Below are 14,880 nucleotides of genomic sequence, written 5' to 3' on the forward strand. Positions count from 1 at the left end.
AAGGAACCGAATAGAATTTATAAAGTTATTTGTTAGGTTTTGTTGTTGTTATTTTTTAATTTTAACTGAAAAAAACATTCCGAACATGCTCTCACAAAATTGTAGTAGGAAGTCATACTCAATTGCAACCAATGTTCCCTCTAATTTTTTCGTTGGTCTGGACAGAAAGACAATCTCCCTGAGCGCACTGAGTACTAGTGTGAGTGACATCATCATTGCTCGTTATGGGCATATCAGTATCACACCTGGCATAAGCAGGTGCATGTCAATGTTCCCTCTAATTTTTCATGTAAAACATGCTGCATACCTGTCAACTTGTACGTTTATACGTTTTGTTACCATTTCAAATCATGTACGCCGTACACCGACTTTTGTACGGGGAAAATTTTTGTTTAAAAAAAAAATCGCCAATATATATGAAAATCCAGATAGTCTCGTAGGCTGGTAGCCAACGACGCTACTGTCATCGATCGTTACTATTGTCACGGTATACCAGCAAAAATTATCCTATATTGTATGTATTTTTTTAGCGGTGCGTACGGCAATATCAATAACGGATGACATACGCATGCATAGATATACATAGAGTAAATATCGTGGAAGCAAGAATGGAGGAGGCACATAGTAAGAAACGAGTTACCGCGAGTAAACATGCATCGTACCGTGTTTGTATGTTTTTTGGGGGGTTTGTATGGGGGAATCATCATCATTTATAAGGGCAGTTATTGGCAGAGTTTGACAGGTATGATGCTGTAAAACACAAAAAAACTTAGGAGTGGACAGAGCTACTGCCACTGGCTGCCACGTAAACAGCGCCATCATGGGGAAAAGGGTATAAAAAAAGTTTGGATTTTATTTACTGCGCACCATATGATTGCTGCTGCACAGAGAAGACGAGAGTAGCGCGTAATTGCGCACTAGCGCATCTTAGAGGGAACATTGATTCCAACATTTTTTAAAAGATGGCCGACACTGATGTGTTTGACCTTGATTTAAAAAATGTTGTCAGTACTTTCTTTTGTGGGAAATCCTACTAAATATGTGAGAGCCGAGGCACCTAAACACATTTTAAACGTACAATTTAGGTCATTGTAGTGTGCGTTGAATGCAGCTTTTTGTGGTGTATACAATTAATAGGATTTGGAGTCACATTTGAAGAGTGTAATTTAGCCAATACACACTTTGAATGCAAGTGCAAATGCCAAATACCATGGAAACTGCAAATTTTCAAGTGTAAACATAAGTTTTAACCATGAGCTGTTTGCGCTAGTCAGTTAACATGGAGCGTTATTGTGCGGATTCGTCGTTTCTCTCCTCGGGAACGGCCAAGAATATCTTCTGACAGAACATAGTGAAGATTTCTAAGGAGACAACACATCATTATTATGAGAAATGGCAACATTATGTGACAGGGGAAACCTACTATTAGTGTCATTTTTCTCGTTTTCTTTGTTTCAAAGCTCTTAAACTCCTTTTTTTCCAGGTGAGCATGATAATGTGGCTTGAAAGTGTTCAGAATTAGCTTTGGCATGCTATTGTGATTGGTCCTTTTTGCATGTCTGTGCAAATTGCCAGATGGTCTTTAATATGGGGCTGACTGGATTGAATTTGAATATAAAACCAAATATAAAATTCTGCTTGGTTGTTGGAAAGTCAATGTCTCATTGAGCAAGGGTTTATTTGATAAAAAGATAGAATCTGGTTTTACAGTCAATCACAACATTTGTTTTTTGTTTAATTGTAAGAAAAAACATAGCCAAACTCTTTAAAAAAAAAAAACTAAACTGGGCTGGAAGCATTCCTTTCATTAGCAGTCTTGGGGTTAACTTCCTTAAAACCTCTTAAATATTCTGGAAAGGATATAGTCTTCATGTGTATTTGTATTTGCAGTTTGCATTTTGGATCTGATGATACCATGACTGGACGTTTGGTCGCTGGTCTTTTGGTCGCCGGTCTTTTGGTTCCTTTTGGTCGCCGGTCAAATGTACTTAGATATTAAACAGTACTTAGATATTGAATTCTCTTTCTTAGATATTAAACTCTCTCTCCTGAGTATAATTTTGAGAGCTGACTTCAACAGTTAACTCTGTCACCATTTGACCGGCGACCAAAAGACTGGGGACCAAAAGACCGGCGACCAAAAGACCGGCGACCAAAAGACTGGGGACCAAAAGACCGACGACCAAAAGACCGGCGACCAAAAGACTGCCGACCAAAAGACCGGCGACCAAAAGACCGGCGACCAAAAGACCGGCGACCAAAAGACCGGCGACCAAAAGACCGGCGACCAAAAGACCGGCGACCAAAAGACCGGCAACCAAACGTCCGAGCACCAATTAGTAAAGAGCCCGACTAAAATATTCTCGCCTGTTCATTTCTCATCCCACCTCTGGGGGTCTTGTGCCTCCCATGGACAAAATGTTGTCTCCAGGTGAAAGCAAAGCATACTCATACTAACAACTTCCAGATGTGTTCTCCAGCTGATCCGCTTTCTCCAATCTCATAACAAAGTGTCAATGATGCATCCCCGTTTACACCTGGACAAATCCTCCTTGTTTTTATTTGATTTTACTCACCGAGCATCTTCTTGACCACACGTGGTTTCTTCCACTTGTAGCCCAGCAGGTAGGCTGGGATACCCGAAAGAATGATGCTGCAGCCTATCAGTGACTCGATGGGAGCCGCCCAAAAGGACACAATGATCATGAAGATACAGCTCAGGACAAAAGCCACGGGGATGAACAAACAGATCTGTATCAAGTAAAAAACACATTAATGCTCACCTCTTTCTTTTGTTTTTCACTAGCAAGCAAGTTATCGTACATCCTTAAGTCAATCACCCAATCTGCATTGTCAATTCCTGACCATTTTTTAAATGTACTTTGAATTTGGAAGATTCACAGTCAGGAACACAGAAAGATGACTATTGGTGTTACATTTTCTGGGATAAAATAGTCTGAGAGAGGCAATTTGTCTCTGAAAAAGATGAAAGATGGCATAGGAACAAAGAGCTAAATCAAACTATGCCTCCATCTAGTAGAAAGCACCCTTTTATAAATAAATACATACTGAATTACTATGAAAGAAAAGGTTCCTGAAGTTCAAAAATGTCGAGTGTAGGTAGACCACTCTGAGATTTTAGCACTCTCGACTGTTCTTAAGTAGAAACCCCCACATCGTACCTTTATTGGCCTTTTCATCTCAGGCTTTCGAATTCGCAGCCAGACCATCCCAGCAATGGCCATGCCAACACAAAGCCAAGTGAAGAAGCTGAAGAGATTGATGACAGAGAAGATATCCTGGGAAATGGCATAAAGCATGGACAGCAAACACTAGAAGCAAAAACAAATTATAGGTCAGATTAGGATTTATTTTCTAACATTGAGACATAAAGTTACCCATCATTTCATTATACAGTACAAAATTAAAAATGTCATTTATTTTCTAATATTGTGAGATAAAGTTTAACATCATTTCATTATACATTACAAAATGTAATGTTTAAAATAATTTATCATTTTTTTAAAAATCTTGTTCTATCATCATGATCAGGTTGATATTTTATTATATTTTTGCGGTTTTGTGTTTGTGTGTGTTTAAAACAATTTTTAAGGGCTACATTATTTTCCATAATATATTAATAACCTGAAAAACATGCAAACTTGTTTTCTCATATTGTAAAAATAGACATACATGACAGACATCAACTGGATTTTACCCCCTTTTTTTTCCCCTCATTTTGTTCTTAGGTTGTCAAGATGTTTGACTGGAAGTGAACCCAAAACAATAGGATGTGTGTATGTTTCCACTTTCTATAGCAAGTGTTTGGCTTTTACCCTTATAACCTTTCCAAGTGCCAGATTCCATATATAATTGGGATTGTTATGACATGAAGAGCACATAAGCAGAATTATTATCCTAGCTGTTCTTACTGTGAAGATGAGGGATGGTACTGGTGTGAACAGGTCAGTGTGGACCAATCCCAAAGCAGCAGGAAGTTGACCTTCACGAGCTCCAGCATAGAACAAACTGGAACAAGCCGTATGGGTTACATTTATTTATTTTGCCAATATAGAGTTTGTGAGCAATAGGAAGAGGTTTTAGCCAGTTTTAAATATAGGGTGGGTACTATCAAATAACAATAATAATGTTACCGTGCTGATGTAAATAAGGATCCATTTACAGCTCCAAAACATGACAGACCCACAAAGACTGGAATCAGCCATGACATCACACCCAGATGGTAATCGCCAAAGCTCTACATACAGTTACAGTAAACAGGTTACATTTCAACCATAAGTTGTAGTGTAGTTCATCTTTTTTAAGAGCTGCTTTAGTTATTTAATGGAGAATAACTCACCACTGCAACAGCTTCTGACTCGACCATTTCTTCAGGGGAAATAGTTGTGAAGTAGGCCAAGTTGGTAAGGATATACACGATTGTAACGATAGGCATGGAGATGATGATTGCCAGGGGAAGGTTTCTAGGGGGAAGAAGAGTTCAAATTTGTTGTCAGCATTTAAAATGTTACAGTTAAAGCCAAAAAATATGTTATTTTTAAGGGAAATAATAATTAAATGTTTAAGATTATAATAATGTAAACAAAAAAGTATTTCTTTCATTAAAAGTCAATCTTTTTAGAATAAAGTCAAATTATTTTGGCAGAAATATAACTTGGGGAAAAAGTTGTACTGTTTTGAAAATGAAGTTAAAATATCCTAAAATTAGAATGTGTCAGATTTATTTTCTAATATTGGAACATAAAGTTAAATATGAATTCATTATACAGTACAAAATGTACTGTTTAAAACATGTATCATATTTTAAAATCTTGTTCTATCATCATAATGAAGTTAATATTTTATTATCTTTTTGCAGTTTTGTGTTTGTGTGAGTGTTTAGAATAATTTTAAGGGCTACACTTATTTTCGATAATATATTAATAACATGAGAAACATGCAAACTTTGTTTTCTCATCTCAATCTTACATTTATAATGGGTGATATTTTGTCTGTTTATGCAACACCTCAAAGTCTACATCAAGCAACTGATAGAAGATGAGCATGCTCTTTCAACAGTAAGTGAAGTCATGCTATTGGCAAATACTAACAGAAGAACCCTCCTCAAAACAACCTCCATCACATTAAAGTCACCTCACAGGATTGATCATCTCCTCGGTTACGTAATTCAGGTAATTCCTGGAAATAAAACAAGACAAAGACATTTCTTTAAAATAGGCAACTTTCTAGAACTCACTTTAGCTTGCAGTTACCAGTAACACTATATTAATCATGTTTGTAATTTGTAGAGGAGTAAACATCTCTCTGAGATCCATTTTAATTGGATAATAAATAAACAATGAATAAAAAGTACAATATTACAAGTATCATTCAATGCAGTAGTTTGGTTACAGATAACTTACCAGCCTCCAAAAGCAAACAAACCACTGTACAGGGCCAAGACAATGTTGTCAACACCGACTTTGCTGCCTTCAAATGCATTTTCTGGCTTCAGGTAGGGCACATCACCTGTGCACACATACATAAAGACGCAAGACAGATAAGTTTTAAATTGATTTGTTGTTTATTATCATTAGATTTTGTGCAAACTAGCTCAAGTTGACTTTACAACTGCATAGTTTTTCTTGGAACTAGAAGTCATTGAAAGCATACTTTTGGCTTGAAAAGTAGGAGGTGTGGCCCCCTGCAGTAAAAGTTAGCCTGCTTTTAAGGTTTGACTGTAAATTTTTTACGAGTGTTGGCCTAAATTTGTTGCGTGCATTTTAGAAACTGGAAAATATATAGCTCTCTGTCTAAGCCAGGGTTGGGCAAACCGGTCTTTGAGGGCCACTGTAGGTGCAGGTTTTTATTGCAACCGATCCAGAAAAGACACTTTAACCAATGAGATTTCTGGAGAAAACAAGAACCACCTGACTGCAATTCACAATGCACTTGGATGCAATGTTTCCTCTAATTTTCCGTTGGTCTGAGCAGAAAGACAACCTCCCTGATCGCACTGAGTACCAGTGTGAGCGACATTATCATTGTTCGCTATGGGCACACCAGTATCACACCTGCCATAAGCAGGTGCATATCAATATTCCCTCTAATTTTTCTTGTAAAACATGCTGTAAAACACAAAAAAACATAAGAGTGGACAGAGGTACTACCACTGGCTGCCGCGTAAACGGCGCCATTATGGGGAAAGGGAAGAAGAGAAAAGTTTGGATTTTATTTACTGCGCACCATATGACTGCTGCGGAGAGAAGACGAAAGTAGTGCGCAATTGCGCAAGTGCGCAGCTTAGAGGGAACATTGCTTGGATGACACCTGAAAATGTCTCCTCTTTATTGGTTGGAAAGAAAACCTGCACTCACTTCTGCCCCTAGACTCTTGCTAGACATTACGGCCCCGAACAAGTACAGGACAGCACCAATAATTATTGATTGCTTGAGCTATTCAGTTAGTAAATATATAATGATGAACTATAGCAGAACATTCCCTTCTGTGATGTTTAAAATCGTTGTACTATTGCTAAAAGATGCCACAAACTTGGGCCACCTGATGGCGTAGTGGTGTACTCGCCTGATTTCAGGGTTCAAGTGTTGGATTATTTCCAATTTGGTGGTGGTAGGATTATGAATGTGAACGGTCTGTGTACCCTACGATTGGCTGGCAACCAGTTTAGGGCGTAGTCTGTCTTTGTGCGAATGGTTGGTATTTTTTTTTTTTAAGCCAAAAGCTTTTTTCTTCAAATGTTAATGGAGTTGACCAACGGCGCACGTGCACATCGTTCACACTCTGCCCTTTATTGTGGGCTCTGAAAGGCCTTAATGTGTGTACACGACAGCAGGCAGCAAGCTTCGTGGAACTGTCACCATGGCAACACAGTGCCAGGCACAATCCTTGTGGGTGCGACTTTGCAAATGAGGAGGAGCGAGGAGAATATATAGTGATGTGTATATTATGGGGAAATTTCACCACCATAATAATAAAGGTATTTATTTTTTAAACCAGGGCATGAATTGCCGGTCAAGTCTATCTGTGTGGAGTTTGCATGTTCTGCGCGGGCATGCATGGGTTTCTTCAGGGTACTCCGGTTTCCTCCCACATTCCAAAAAAAACATGCAGCGTAGGCTGATTGGACACTCTAAAATTGCCCCTACTTATGGGTTGTTTGTCTTTTTGTGCCCTGTGATTGGCTAGCCACCGCTTCAGGGTATCCCCCACCTCTAGCCCAAAGTCAGCTGGGATGAGCTCTAGCACCCCCACTACCCTAATGAGGATAAGGTGGTTCAGAAAATGAGATGAGATGAGAAAAGGGCATGAATTGACACTAAGGTATTCAGTTGTGTGCTCATTCTGCTCATGCATGTAGTGTGCATTGCCTTGTACACAAACAAGAACTTGAGTGCATTTTGACTCGTTAAGGATAGTCAATTGTTTTTGAATCAGTATAGATAGAAATGCTGAAAGGAGTTACTCTCTGGCTCTTTGGGTGCATCCATGTGTCATGGCTACCTGAGCAGAAAAGTGCGTCAGAGATATAACGCTTGCATGGCTCTAAAGATTAAGGTTACATCAATTGGGTGATGAAAAGCTGAAAGATTTTCAAGGGTGGGGAGACAAATTGAAGCATGTCATGTCCTTTTGAAAGCACTGGGTTTTAGTTCTTAATATTTTTCATAAACCAGAACTTGTTTGTTTTCCATTATTCCAGCTGTGATGATGTGATTTCATTGACAAGGCTTAGCATTTTTTTCCTAACATCCGCACCTGGCTTGTTTCAACTGCCTCTCGTCATAATGTCTTGCCAAAGGTACAACCAATTCCTCCCAAAAAGTACTTCAAGAAAAGTCAAATCTCGTCCTTGTGTTTATGCTCTAAACTTATCCACCACACTTGGTTTGTTTGTTAAAAATCTACACCAGTATATACTGGCATATAAGAGGAATTGTCAATCTATGACTCACCTGTGGAGATCTGAATGAAGCCAAAGAGGATGATGATGACCAATGCAAGAAGCTTAGAGACAGTGAACAAGTCTTGGACTTTGGTGGCAGCTTTCACGCTGATACAGTTGACAAACGTCAAGGCAGCTAAAGAAGGAGAGATGAAACCAAACATTGAAGGTATACTCAACTGTTCTATACTAGAATTGCATTTTTACTGACATTGAATTTTCAACAGGTACTTAAGTATTTATTTTTCTGATATATTTCTGCCTGGCAGCCCGGTGAATGAGTGGATAGCACTTTTTCATCATCATTGGTTGATTGATAAATTGGTTGGGCATAATTCCACAATAAAAACAGGAAGCTACTATATTAAATGTTAAATGTTTAAATGTTCATTAATGTTATTATTTAAAATAAAGGGATTAAGGGAAGCGCAGTCTAGTTTAGGAAATGGGTTGAGCTAGTAAACACTTCTATTTGATTATATATACCGTATTTTATGGATTATAAATTGTTTTTTTCATAGTTTGGCTGGGGTGCGATTTATACTCTGGTGGAATTATGTGTTAAATTATGAGTTGGGGGAGTTGTTTAAAATGACACCAAAGATGACGATTTCATTGGATTTAATGATTTTGAGTGAAACTGATAGTTTGGTAAATTTGTTAGCATGTTTATGGTGGAGTTATCTGAATAACTCTTAATATGTTACGTCGTCATTGACATTACCAGGCATGTCAGTCATGTAACGTTAATATACCGTACACTTATTCAGCCTGTTATTCTCTATTTTATTTTTATTTGAAATTGCCTTTCAAGATGATAAGTATGTTTTTGTTGTTGGATTTTTATCGAATAAATCTCCCCCAAAAACGTGACTTACACTACAATTAATTATGCATCATTTGGCTGGTGCGACTTATACTCAGGTGTGACTTATAGTCCCGAAAATACGTTACATCAAAATTCAAAATCTTAGTTTAGAAACACATTTGATAAACTGGAACATACTCTACTGGAATTATGTATATCATTTCAATCAACAGTTGTATAGTTACCAAAGTCTGTTTACAAAAGGTACTCACTCAGACACAAGCAAGCAAGGAGCTTGGCGGCACTATCTGGCACAGGACAGCTTGGGTAGATGGGTTTGAGCAGATAAGTGGCAAACACCAGCGAAACAACATACTGCGACGATGGCCGTATGATGAGCATCTCCACCCATAGTTTGAGGAACGCAGCCAGCTCGCCGTATACCTCCAAGATATACGTATAATCGCCACCCGACTTGGTGATGGTGGTACCTAGCTCAGCGTAGCATAGAGCCCCCATGGTAGAGATCACTCCACAGACAGACCAGACAATCAAAGAGAGTCCAGCTGATCCTGCTTCTTTCACCACCCCGGTCGGCGTGACGAAAATTCCTGAGCCGATGATTGTGCCTATGATCATGCCCACGCCGTTGAAGAGGGTGATGCTTCGTTTCAGTTCGATCTTTTGCGTCTTGTCGGGTTGTGGGTCAGAAACCATGGGAGTGGATGGAGAAGCTTTCTCGATGACCTGGCCATCTTGGTTTGACTCTGCTTCTGCCCCTGTCGGAAGAGATAGAATCAAGAAAAATTGGAAGATGGTCTTTAAAGAGCAAGTAGAAGATGTTATTGTTTGTTTTGACACAGTTCTTCGTGAGGAAAACTCACCAGAATTGCGACTCCTTGTTTTTTTGTTTTTTTTTGGACAGATATCAAGTAAATTTGGTATGTATATTTTGGTGTATATACCAAAACAATGATCAAATTACCCATTAAAATCCCCAAAACATAATAAGAAGCACACAGCAGTAGTAGATCAGGACACTGCCTTCAGATTCAACAATTTTAACTTCGAAAAGAACCTTTGACCTTTTATAATTCTCCTGAAAAGTGACAAAATATATATACATATATACTGTAAACATTGAAAATGCATTTTTTTCATTCTATGTCTGTCATAGGGTGTTAAAGTAGGATGATATACGCTTTCTGGCGTAAATTTCACCAGTCAGTTCGAGTTACTTCATATGTGTACTATTACTATAGAGCAGTAATTTTTTTAAACCCTTTTACAGCACAGTAATTGTACGTACATTCCAATTGTCTTTAGGTATGGGCCTTAAGGTGAGGCGTGCTCTATTCATTTACTGTGTAATAGTCAGAATTGACTTCACTACAATATAGTTTCCCAATAGTACATGATAAACATCTAACATCTTCATGCTATAGTATCAGTCCATAATACCTTAATAGAAAGAAATGAGCATGTGAATAAATTAATGTGATTGTGATCCACCCAAATTATGCAAATGAGCAACGATACCATTTGAATGATTCCACAGAAGAGGACCAACGTCTACCCTATTCAACCAAATACAAATAAAGCATTCATATGCATACCATATCCACCTGTCACCACAAACGTTAACATACCTCCATGACGACTAATACATATAATCTTGCTTTGCAACATTGCATCAGCTCAAAAGAAGTATTAGTACAACCCTGCGCCATGTGGCAGAGTGTGTATTGTATTATAGTGTAGTGTATACCTACCCCCCATCTTCTCCTTAGCAACGCTCTCCCGGCTGCTCCTTAATTTCAACTCTGGCTCGGCCATTATTCCCTCTTAATCTGTTTCTCTTCGTCTTTATTACAGACCCTTCTTTCCTTCGCACCTTTGAATCGTCTTCCTCCACCTCCTGTCTGCTTTTCCTCTCTCGTACACACACACACCTTGACACAGGCAGATATACACTCTCTCTCTCCCTCGCTTGTTGTTCCTGCTCCCCTACATGTAAGCACACACGCATGCACCCTACACGTCACTCTGGCTAACTAGACTCCATCTGACCCTGATCCTGTATCTCCCTCCCTCCCTGCCTCACATCCCGTACCCCACCTTGTGATGCTGTGGTCGTCTAGCCATCTATGATGGCCGAGTACAGACGAAGGGTGCAGACGGTGGGGGAGGGTGGGTCGATGTTTAGAGGGCGTGGAACATGGTTGTGAACAGACGCAGTTTATAGGGGGCAGCAGCATGTGATGCTTAAATCTGTTTGTGCACTCCACTAATCCAGGCAACCACGGTCTGCTTAACTGTGTTTTTGTGTGCGTGGGGGAAGGATACTTTCTAAAAATGTGTGTTCTATTAGCCTCAACATGAAGGAACACGTGCTCCATTGTCAATGAAAATTAATAGACACTAAATCTGTAACAGTAAACAATAGAAAAGAAATGAACGTAATGCCTGTCAGTGCCATCTGCTACTATACAGTGTTGGTAAAAATATGACTGGGCCATTCTAAAATTGATTTTTTAAACCCATGTACATCTATATATCAGTGGTTGAATGACAGGGCCTGCAAGGCCTTCTCTGCTGGTCTAAAAAATATATCGGAATCACAGACTGATGTTAATTATATTTTGGCCATGAATACTTATTAAATAATTCCAAATTGTCTTTCAGATTCCTTTTGTTGTTTTTCCGCTGGAGGGTGGATATTGTGTACAGGTAAAAGGATTTTTGGTGAGTAAAATATGGCTATATTCTTAAATAATATTTCAATTGTATGAGGTTATTATTGATGATTTGTATGTGTCGAAGCTGTAGCTGCAGTAGAGGTTTTATAGTCATAAAATCATTTTTGAGAGTTGGATTGATTCCGATAGCTGAAGGTGTCGCTAAGAAATTCACGGACCGCCACTGTAAGACAGTTATAAATTCCCCAACTTGTTTTTACACACTTAAATAAAAATACTTAAATATTTAAAGTGAAAAAATACATTGTACACTTAAAATATTGAACGAAAAATACTTAGAAACAAACAAAACCTTAGAAAAACATTTAAAAAGAACACTTTGGGAATAAAATAACACTTAATAACACAAAATATTTAAAGAAAAAAAGACATTGTACCAAAAAATATTGCTTCTCCAAAATCTACTTTTAAGACAATATTAAATGAAGTTTCTAATCTTTAAAAATAAGATCATTCTTAGCTTAACCCCCTCACTTTGCCATCATGAGTAGGAGAACTAAAGAATTAACCTATATAAGGAGAGGAAAAGTAAATCACAATTATTGTTCAGTGAAACCTCAACATAGCAATATAATTCATAAAATAGATCAGATTTCGCATCATTGAGAGAAGCAAGATTATGTTTTATTCTTTTATTTCATTTGGATGAATACTTGGATATTCAACAAGTACAAAGTAAAGCAAGTATATGGTGATGATATTAATACCCAAAATACATAAAACAGAAACATTTCAAATACGAGAAAAAATTATTAGAGATCAAGTCATTACATGTTTGTGTTGGTCAAGCTTAAGTAGCAAAAATATATATAAGAATTGAATCAAGATATTTTTAATTTATGATTTCAACTTTTAAAAATTGTGCGGCCAGGTGGGTGAGTGGTTAGCTCGGCGGCCTCACATTGAGAGACCTGGATTCAAATCCAGTTGGGTCCATCTGGTGTGGCATTTGCATGTTCTCCCTGGGCCTGTGTGGGTTTTCTCTGGGTACTCTGGTTTCCTCCCACATTCCAAACACATGCACTGTGGGCTGATTGGACACTTTAAATTGCCCCTAGATATGAGTGTGAGTGTGAATGGTTGTTTGTCTTCTTATGCCCTGCGATTGGCTGGCCACCAATTCAGGGTGTCCCCCACCTCTGGCCCAAAGTCAGTTGACATAGGCTTCAGCACCCCCCGCGACTTTAGTGAGGATAAAGATAATGAAAATGAAATGACAATTGTCTTCCAACAATTCAATTATGTATACAAATAACAGGCAAAAATGGACAGCCGAAGATTAAGCCCCGTTGAGTCTATACACCCGCATTCCTATGATTCAGACGAAGTTTGGAACAACCGTGGCGAGCTCAATTTTCTTAACGAATATCTTAGCCCAAATGCCGTATTGAACCAACAGCCGCATTATACGGTGCACTTTCTGCATTGTGTCCGGGGACTTTCCCCTGAGCAAATTCGGAGAAACAAGTTCTCAGTTAGTAGCTCAGATTGCAAGTTTCCCGTCTGTCCATCTTATAGGGTATGTCACGCTGTTTAAATAGAAAGGAAATGGGATGCTTATTTTAGTAAGGGTTTATTAAAAGTATTTGTTTTTCCCCTGTTTGACTTGCATTGGTTTGTGGTAGTCTAAACAAACATAGGAAAGAAACTTCAATGATAAATACGACTTCGTTGGGCCAAAACTACATTTTGAGCATTTTGAGAAACGTAATAGAACTCAACATTAAAACCGAAAAGGATTGTGGGAAAAGTGGAGTCCACAGAGAGACAGAGACGAACAGAGGATTGTTATCCAAACTTGTCGGCCATTTTACGTCAGTGGCATTCGTGATCTAAACCCATTCTCAATCATTTTCTGAACCGCATTATCCTCACTAGAGTCGCGGGTTATCTAAATCTTTATAGACAATAGTGCGTGTACTAAACCTAGCTTGAAAATATTTTTAAATGAAACCTCAAAGATGTATTAAAAATAGGTATATACAGGTACATATTTGTATATATATTTGTGTCACATTATTGTGACTTTAAAAAAATGTCGCAAAACAAGGGAAAAATGTAAAAAGGAAAAATTTAAAAAGGTGAGAGGAGAGTAGTCTGAATTGGGTTTTGGAGGCATGCTCCACCTCATACATCGAACTCATTTGCCAGCCGCGAGCCTTTCCAAGTCAGTTATGAGCCACATCCACCAGAGGTGCCTGTAAGAGCGCCCTCTAGCTTCTCCTGCTACGACTACACATAGACCAGTATTTTCTGTTGACTCGCTCACCAGAATCAGGTGACGCCCTGCTAGGACGGCAATTGGCTCTTGTCTCAGACCTTCCCCGAGGTGATTGGTGGAGTAACGAGTACTCAGCACGTGACCTCTACAATGAGCTTCCTCCCACCGAAAAGCATTTGCGTCATCACGAGTTTATATAAAAGCGATATCTTGACACGTCTTTAAGCATTGGTGTCAAATCCATAGTATATATATTTCTGTATTTTTCATATCTTTTACACAATTGTATTTCATCGCATTTGCTTCTTGTCACATACGTTTATTTTTTAAACCAGAATGCTCAGATTTGAATGTTACAGCAACCGCTTTGCATTGTGGGAGCTTGTCAGTTGCGAATGTAAACAAACGTGTCAAATAAATCCAAAGCAATACTACAGAGATGTAAAAAAAAGATTACAAAAGATCCGAGAAAGGGTGCAGAATCTTTGCATGATACATGAATATTTGATGAGGCCAATGGCAATATGCAAACTACATTAGTATTTTAATAATTTTGCTGAGCATGTTGTCACTATCATACATTATTTATTCAACAAAATTAAATTGGGGAAGTCTAGTGTGTTATTGGCTTTAAAAGTTGTCATTCTTCAATCATTTTGAAATCATATTTCTCAAACTTCAGCATGAACTTGTTTTAGGCCCCCTCAAATACACACTGATCTTTATTATGTATTGTTTTTATTACAGCAACATGAAGTCAGTTAGCGTTGTCTATTCAAGCACATGACAATTCATTTTTTAATTGTATATATGTCTCTTGGTGTGTTTTCTATGCATGAGACCCAAATAAGTGATAATTTCGGACTCGTAATTTGGCATTTTGACGTTATGGATACTTCACCCCTTAACCCTAACCCTAACCCTAACCCTAACCCTATTCCTAACCCTAACCTTTTTGTATTTAAACACACCCTAACCATTTTGTATTTAAAAACACCCTAACCCTAACCCTAACCTTAACCCTAACCCTAACCATAACCCTAGCCCTAACCATATTGTATTTAAACACACACGAACCCTAACCTCTAACCCTAATCCTAACCATGTTGTATTTAAACACACACTAACC

At 38.3% G+C, this 14,880-nt stretch overlaps 1 protein-coding gene across 1 annotated transcript; it reads right to left on the bottom strand.

Annotated features, from left to right (window-relative positions):
- Positions 1 to 396: 396 nt before the first annotated feature.
- On the bottom strand, positions 397 to 10,919 carry LOC144200640 (large neutral amino acids transporter small subunit 1-like). The gene is made up of 11 exons (XM_077722888.1): positions 10,544 to 10,919; positions 9,044 to 9,550; positions 7,974 to 8,099; positions 5,424 to 5,529; positions 5,155 to 5,199; positions 4,361 to 4,484; positions 4,155 to 4,258; positions 3,933 to 4,029; positions 3,183 to 3,332; positions 2,577 to 2,751; positions 397 to 1,361 (listed from the first exon to the last, which is right to left on the bottom strand). The coding sequence occupies exons 1-11, from the start codon at positions 10,605 to 10,607 to the stop codon at positions 1,288 to 1,290; spliced, it is 1,572 nt and encodes a 523-aa protein (XP_077579014.1). The 5' UTR covers positions 10,608 to 10,919; the 3' UTR covers positions 397 to 1,287.
- Positions 10,920 to 14,880: the final 3,961 nt, after the last annotated feature.

Source organism: Stigmatopora nigra, chromosome 1 (assembly GCF_051989575.1).
Source record: "Stigmatopora nigra isolate UIUO_SnigA chromosome 1, RoL_Snig_1.1, whole genome shotgun sequence".
NCBI classification, from domain to species: domain Eukaryota; kingdom Metazoa; phylum Chordata; class Actinopteri; order Syngnathiformes; family Syngnathidae; genus Stigmatopora; species Stigmatopora nigra.

Coding starts and splice junctions, on each gene's coding strand:
- LOC144200640 (XM_077722888.1), bottom strand. CDS start 10,607: ATGGCCGAGCCAGAGTTGAAATTAAGGAGCAGCCGGGAGAGCGTTGCT. Junction 8,100..9,043: donor CCTTGCTTGCTTGTGTCTGA/GTGAGTACCTTT, acceptor CTCCTTCTTTAG/CTGCCTTGACGTTTGTCAAC. Junction 4,030..4,154: donor TCCTTATTTACATCAGCACG/GTAACATTATTA, acceptor GGCTTGTTCCAG/TTTGTTCTATGCTGGAGCTC.